General features: G+C 25.8%; 1 protein-coding gene across 1 annotated transcript; it reads left to right on the forward strand.

The window, feature by feature from the left end:
• The first annotated feature begins 263 nt into the window (after positions 1–263).
• Positions 264–2318, forward strand: LOC101497561 (cullin-like protein 3). The gene is made up of 6 exons (XM_004508225.4): positions 264–353; positions 445–628; positions 697–802; positions 906–1139; positions 1253–1456; positions 1555–2318. Exons 2-6 carry the CDS (start codon positions 480–482, stop codon positions 2035–2037), a joined length of 1176 nt encoding a protein of 391 aa, XP_004508282.1. The 5' UTR covers positions 264–353; positions 445–479; the 3' UTR covers positions 2038–2318.
• The last annotated feature ends 5142 nt before the right edge of the window (positions 2319–7460 follow it).

A 7460-nucleotide genomic window follows, 5' to 3' on the forward strand; every position in this document is an offset into this window, starting at 1 on the left:
TACACAATATGCCTGATAACAGAAACGGTTAAGACAGTTAACAATCATCAACATCACAAGAGATAAAATTCCCCTTTTCTCTCTTTACTCTGTTTCTTCAAAAACAGTGTGTGGAAGGGGTCATTTTTTCTTCTAAACAATGCTGGAACAAACCATGCTCTTATCAAGTTAACAATATAGTCAGTTAGTTAGTTAGTTAGTTAGTTATTCTAACTAACTAACTTATTGATAACTAACCATAATCAACTTAATAACTAACTAGTATCCTTTATAGTAAAACATACTTCACTACTTACTATATAAGTTCCTAGATACATCTCTCTCTCTCTCCAATTCCATTCATCCAATCCAAGGTTCACATTCCACTTCTTTTCCTTTCCTCACATTTTCTGATTCTCAATTCTATTTTCTTTGATCAATAATATATATCCTATTTGATTGCAGATTTTGGTATTTTCCTTTCTTGTTAATACGCCAACATGTCGTCGTCGTCGTCGTCAAGCACTAAGAGAAAGTTCACCGAGTTAGAAGAAGGATGGGAAATTATACATAAAGGAATCAAGAAGGTTATAGAAGGCTTGCCTGAGCCGCCGAAATCCACCATCGACGAAAACATGTTGATATATACGTACGTTTAATTTAATTTCCATCTCTTAGAATTGAGTTTTTTGTTGTTAAATTGATTAATGCATGCAGGACTATATTCAATATGTGTACTGAAAAGTTAGGGGTGGGAGATACCTATGCAGTAGACCTGTATAACAGGTATAAGCAAGTATTTGAAGACTACATCACATCCACGGTGAGATACTATCATATTCTTGCATACTAGTTACATTACAAGTGTCCTATTTTAATTAATCATCTTGGAAATACTTCAATTATATGATTTTTTTTATCAATAGGTTTTGCCATCTTTGAGAGAAAATCAAGATGAACTTTTCTTGAAAGAACTGCATGATAGATGGACAAATCACAAAACTATGACCAGGTGCCTCTCCAGAATGTTTCGTTATCTTGATCGATACGATATCCCAAGAAAAGAACTTCCCTCTCTTGAAGATACTGCTTTCTTATCCTTCTATAACTTGGTTTATGATGAGATGCATAAACAAGCAATGGATGCAGTGTTAGCTATGGTATATATTTTCTGCTTTTGTTATTTGTTATAAATTTATTTCTCTGCTGTCATATTCAATCCATAATAGTTAAGTTATTTCCATTTGATTCTTCTTCCTTGTATGGTATCCAGATTTGTCGGAAACATGCAGGAGAGGAAATTGATGAAACATTGGTTCATAATACATTGAGTTTCTACTCAGAGATTGGAGAAAGAGCAAGAAAAAAAGAACCAATACTATTTGCACTAACAATGATTGAAGAGAATGCACCATTCTATTGCGATGAGGCTTCAAATTTGATAACAGGTTCTTCCTCCGTGGATAACACACCAAAGGTGATTTCATTTCAGTAAAATTTACTTATTAAATTGCATTATGTAGCATGCATGAGTTCCTTTTGAAATTTTCATCATTGAGAACTTGTCATGTGCAGAAAGAGAAAATGCATGATGAGAGTCCGAGTCCAAGTACTGTTCCATCAAAGAAAATGATCAACTTGATAAGCTCAGATGGTGTTGCGTTTGAAGTTGAGTACGATGTGGCAATTATGTCAAAAACAGTCGAAGATGCAATCGAAACGAATCCTACTACTGGTGAAATTAATAGCATTCCTCTTTCTTTAGTGCATAGCACAGTGTTGAGCAAGATAATTGAATACTGCCAGATGCATAAGAATATACAGATATCAGAAGATTATCTCAAGGTTTGGGATGAAGAATTCGCCAATATCGACTGTTCAAGTTTGTTTCATCTTGTTTTAACTTCACACTTCATGAACATCAGCTGTCTGTCGAATCTGGTATATAATAAAATGGCAGACAATATAAAAGGAAAGACACCAAGAGAAATTGCAGAGTTATTTGGCATTCCATTTGAAGGTACCTCTAACTCACAGGAAGAAGAGAACAAACAGTAGTTAGTACCTTGAGCTTATTTCATGTTTAGCTTGTCATTTCAACTTTCATGCCTCTTTGTTTCTTAAAGATAGTATAACATCCTGTTAGTATCTCTGAACTTGATACACAGACTACCCTCTTTGTATTAGTACTGATTTGATGAAACAGTTCTCTATGAAAAGCAACACTTTATCATCTATCTTCCAAGATTCTTTGTACTTGTGGTTTTATTGGTTGTATTCTTGCAAGGATTATTTCAATGTTAGCTTAATAGATTGTTATGTGTGTGATTAGTTCTCTATTAACAGCGCCCATATCATTTTTTTAAGTAATTACTTAATTTTCTTTATTTAATATAGGCAGAAAAATTATTTTGAACTTGAATGTGTGAAGTGTTGATATTATTAATATATAATCTATATATCTCTTATGTTAGTTATTTTATAAATTGAATTGATTAATAAAAATCACATTTTGTGACCAAATTAATTAACTAAAATCATGACCAAAATAATTAATAAAAAACACCAAATTAAGTTACTACAATGTAATTTTGTTACATTCAAAAACTATAGCGAAAACACATCATGTGACACATTTTTACACCTCCGAAAATAATTAATAAAATATATAAGACATAAAAGCGACGAAAATATTATATGATTAAAAACTTTTAAACAAAAGAAATCACAATATCAAAACATATAAAAATTATGGAAATATAAATCTAACTCCAATTGTCGCATCTATCAAAATCGATTCTAATTATTAAAGTTAAATGATAAAAGTTGGTCAACATGACAACATAACTAATAATCAATTGTTCTTCGTCTAATTTATTACCCCTATTATCTAATCGTTAAATAACTCAAGTATGTTTTCTAGTAACTAATAATCAATAGTTCATTAATAAGGCACACTTAATTTAAGTCAATGGTAATTTTCTAGTTTTCTAATCGATTGTCTTTGTTTGCCTAATTGATTAATAACTCAAGTATGTTTCTATAATTTTATTACATTCAAAAATATAGCAACAACACCTCATAAAATACCTCAAAAGCAATTAAAAAAATATATAAGATATAAAAGTGACAATAAAAATATGATATGATTTAAAACTTTCAAACAAAATAAGTCACAAAATCAAAACATAGGGAAATAAAGAAATCCATATCTAACCCAATTGTTACATCTATTAAAGTTGATCCTAATGAATAAAATTGAATGATAAAAGTCGGCTAACATGAAAGCATAACTAATAATAAATTGTTCTTCATCAAATCGATTATAACATATGTTACCTAATCATTTAACCTTATCACTTATTTTATTACATTTCTTATCTAATCAATAAATCAACTAACTTAGATAATTTTACTAATGATAATTATCCTAATCGATTGATTATATCATAAAAACAATTATCTTACACTTAATTTATTAATAAGGGATACTTAATTTATTATGGGGTACTTAACTTATCTTATCGATTTTCTAGTTTCCTAATCGATTGTCTTTGTTTTGTTTGCCTAATCGACTTTCATATGAATTATAACAAATCTAGTGATTAATATGCAAATTAAACAATTAATTAAATCTCAACAGAAACATATCAATCGTCGTATATCACAACAACTTGTCGCCAGGACATAAGTTATGTAATTACACAAGAATTTGTATTTGTAAATAATTAACAACGCCAATTACCGTGTCAATTCTACATTCACCAGCATAATAATTGACACATCATATGAGTCGATCTAATTCAATTTCCTAGTTTGTCATTCCCTTTCTATGATTAACTACTCGTTCAATTCTAGTCATAAATATCGTAGGGATCATGCAACATCCCCAAAATATTTTCTCTACTCATTTATTACACTCAAGATTCAAACTATCTTTGTACCTTAACCAATACAACACATGAATTCAAATGATAGTTAGATTAAAACGAATTTCTGGTTGTTTGGAAATCTCCATAATCAATAGAAACAACAAATATTGAAAAATATAAAAATAGAATGGTTAGACGACCTTACCAAACAACGAAATGTTTTAAAAACGATTAAAAAATGAGTGAGTTATGGTGTTCTGGATATTGAATTTGATACTACAAAGTGATAATTAGATTAAAAATGTGAATTTTTTTTATCAAAATTAGGTTAAGATAAGCGCAAGCTTAAATTTATATGGTAGCATTAGTGTTCTAATTTGAAACCTTGGCACAACATGTTAGGGAAAATAGTTTTATCCACGTTCTAAAGTTAATTAATAGATTAATTAAACAATATAATTAGTTAGCAGAATTTTGATCACAGTAATGGATTAGTTTAATAGGTCTGATTGATTAGCTGTTGCATAACCTCCATAAAAAATTTATAATTGTCGTATATAAATTTTGTATTCGGAATTTGAATAATGTGTGATAAACAACCTTAAATATGGGATTTTTTATATTATCTTTCAACTTCTAAGCAGCACTTTTATTTAACTATCTTCGTCAAGTTACTTTTACTAGGAGAGTGTTTTTTTTTTCCCTAGTTTCTTTATTCATCATGCCAACAATCATTTTCGACACAACTTTGTCCTTTTAAACTCGTATATAAATCAAAATAATCATTTTTTTAAAAGAATATAAATTAAAATAATCATTTTTTTAAAAGAATATAAGCTAATATAATCAGTTGCATACTAATTAATAATATAAGAAATAACTTTACTTAATTATCTTGGTCTAATAAACTGAATATTATTATATTTTCAAACTACCATTTTTTCCATCTAAATTGTCTATTGAAACTTGTTTTGTGGAAATATTAATTGTGGTATATTATTATATTTTTCAAACTATCATTTGTTTAATCAGATATTAAATATAATGAAATTATAATTTGCTTATATTTATACCTACCAAACATGAAATACTTTTGGTTGTATTCGAATTGAAATAAAGTATATTAAATCATCAAGTGTGAAAACACAAATTTGTCACGACTTAATTTTTTACTGTCAATTTATTTGAAGATAAATAAATAATTATATTTTATATAAAGATATTTTATTCGTTATGATATATACTTTTATCTGGTTTTCACAATTTTCATATTTCTTACATTTTTACTCTTTACTCTTCCTTTTACCTCATTTTCTTTTTATTATTATTATTATTATTATTATTATTATTATTATTATTATTATTATTATTATTATTATTATTATTATTATTATTATTATTATTATTATTATTATTATATATTACATAAAAATTAATTTTCTCATTAACAAAAAAAACATTTTTTAACTCATGATAGATAGGGTACAAATTTGAATCCAAAATACCCCCTTTTTTCTTCATATTTTTGTATCATATGTATAATTAAAAAAATACTGTTAAATAGTATTAATTAAATAATACAATAAAAAAATATATATTAAAAGTTAAAAAATATTTTTTATTTTTACAAATGCATCGTTTTTTACAATAAACTATAATATTGAGATATAATTATTTTACAAATATCTAATATAAGATTTAAAGTTTATTCTTTAAATTTTCAAAATCAAACTTTTATAATTGAGTCGACACTTTAAGAAAACAAAATAACCATTAGACAATGAACTTAAAAAATCATCAGTTAATCAAATAAATAAAATATATATATTTGTTCTATTAATAGTATGTATCTGAAATCTCTCTTACATAAATGTTATAAGAACAATATAATAAACAAACTACAATTTGTATTTGTATGTATAAATCATATTGATGATCAATATTTGCCCCAATTAAATAATTAAAAAATTATATTTCATTCGTATTATCTTTTAAATATCATTTTCGTAAGTATTAAAAGAAGAAAAAAATAATATAATAATTATAATTTATGATATAAACTATTACATCATAAATATTTATTGTTGATTATATATTTAAGGAGTCGCCCAATATTTCGTAAATAAAAAGTCGAGAGTGCATGAATATTATAACATTCTTTATTAGGACCGAATCTTAGAACATTATTTAATGTAGTTTATTTGTTGTTTTTTTTTTCCACTTTGACTTTCAATTTTTTTCCTTGTGTTTGAGGTCTATATATAATGTTTGTTTATTTTTTTAATCTATTTTTAGCATTTAAATTATAATATTTATTAATTTATGATTTAATTTACTAATTTTAAAAAGTCCAAGGTCTTAATTATCAATTATGCAAAATAGCATTAAGTACTCATAAATGAGTTTAAAATAGAATTTAAGCGAAAACATTGTGCTTTCGGTCAAAAGTGATGAATCACTATTTTATATATATATATATATATATTGACAATATACAACACTCAATACAATTAATAGTTTACAGTAGTACAATTAGGGGTGGGAATAGGTCAGTTTGAAATTTATGAGTTTGACTTACGATTAATTTTTTAGTCTTAAGTTTGGCATATGGCTATCATAGATTTTTTTTTTGCTGGTCTGACCTTTTTAATAGTTTGGTTTGGCTGTAAACCTATTTAAAAGTTTTATTCACACTAAAACATTTGAATGTTCTACTCATATCAAATACCAATATCAATGCATATATCTATATATATTAAACAAAAAATAATTTTTTTAACAAAATAAAATTTAAAAAATCTCAAACAAACATCTTTTAAACCCTAAAAAATAATTTTTGATTTCAAATAATATATTTTTTTTTTCTGAAACAAACACACCAATTATTACCTCTTAAACAAATATGGAACGAATATTGAGTATTGACTAATTGAATGACTACCGAATATAGAACAACTATCAAATATGGAACGACTACCGAATATGGAATGATCACTGAGTGATTCTCTGATTGATATAATTTAAAATAGAAAATATTATTATTATTATTAATATAATAATAAAAAAATAATATTAATAAATAATAAAATATATATAGGCCGGCATGTGCGACCTGTCAGGCCTAATAGTTTTTTTATAAGTTTTAGTCTGACCTATTTAAATAAATAGGCTTTAAAAATAGTCTAAACCTAACTTTTTTATTAAATAAACCACGCCATAAACAGGTCAGGCTATAGACCTCTAACGGACGGCATAACCTATTCCACTCTCTAACTACAATACAATCTTTGTGATTTCAATCATTAATTAATTTCAACTTCCGATGTAAAGAATTATAAGTCAATTATATATCTATTACATAAATTAAATATATTTGTAGTCTTTATATTGATAATGAAAACATTTAATACAATTAATAGTTTAAAGTAACAATACAATGTTTGTAATTTCAAACATTAATTAATTTCAACTTCCCAGGTAAAGAGTCATAAGTCAATTATATATTAAATGTAATCTATTTTTGTTTATTATGAGTTTTATACTCCTGACCAAAGTTTATCATTTATTATATAAAATATTTAAATATATTTTTAGTCTTTGTAAATATAC

Source organism: Cicer arietinum, chromosome 7 (assembly GCF_000331145.2).
Source record: "Cicer arietinum cultivar CDC Frontier isolate Library 1 chromosome 7, Cicar.CDCFrontier_v2.0, whole genome shotgun sequence".
NCBI classification, from domain to species: Eukaryota; Viridiplantae; Streptophyta; class Magnoliopsida; order Fabales; family Fabaceae; genus Cicer; species Cicer arietinum.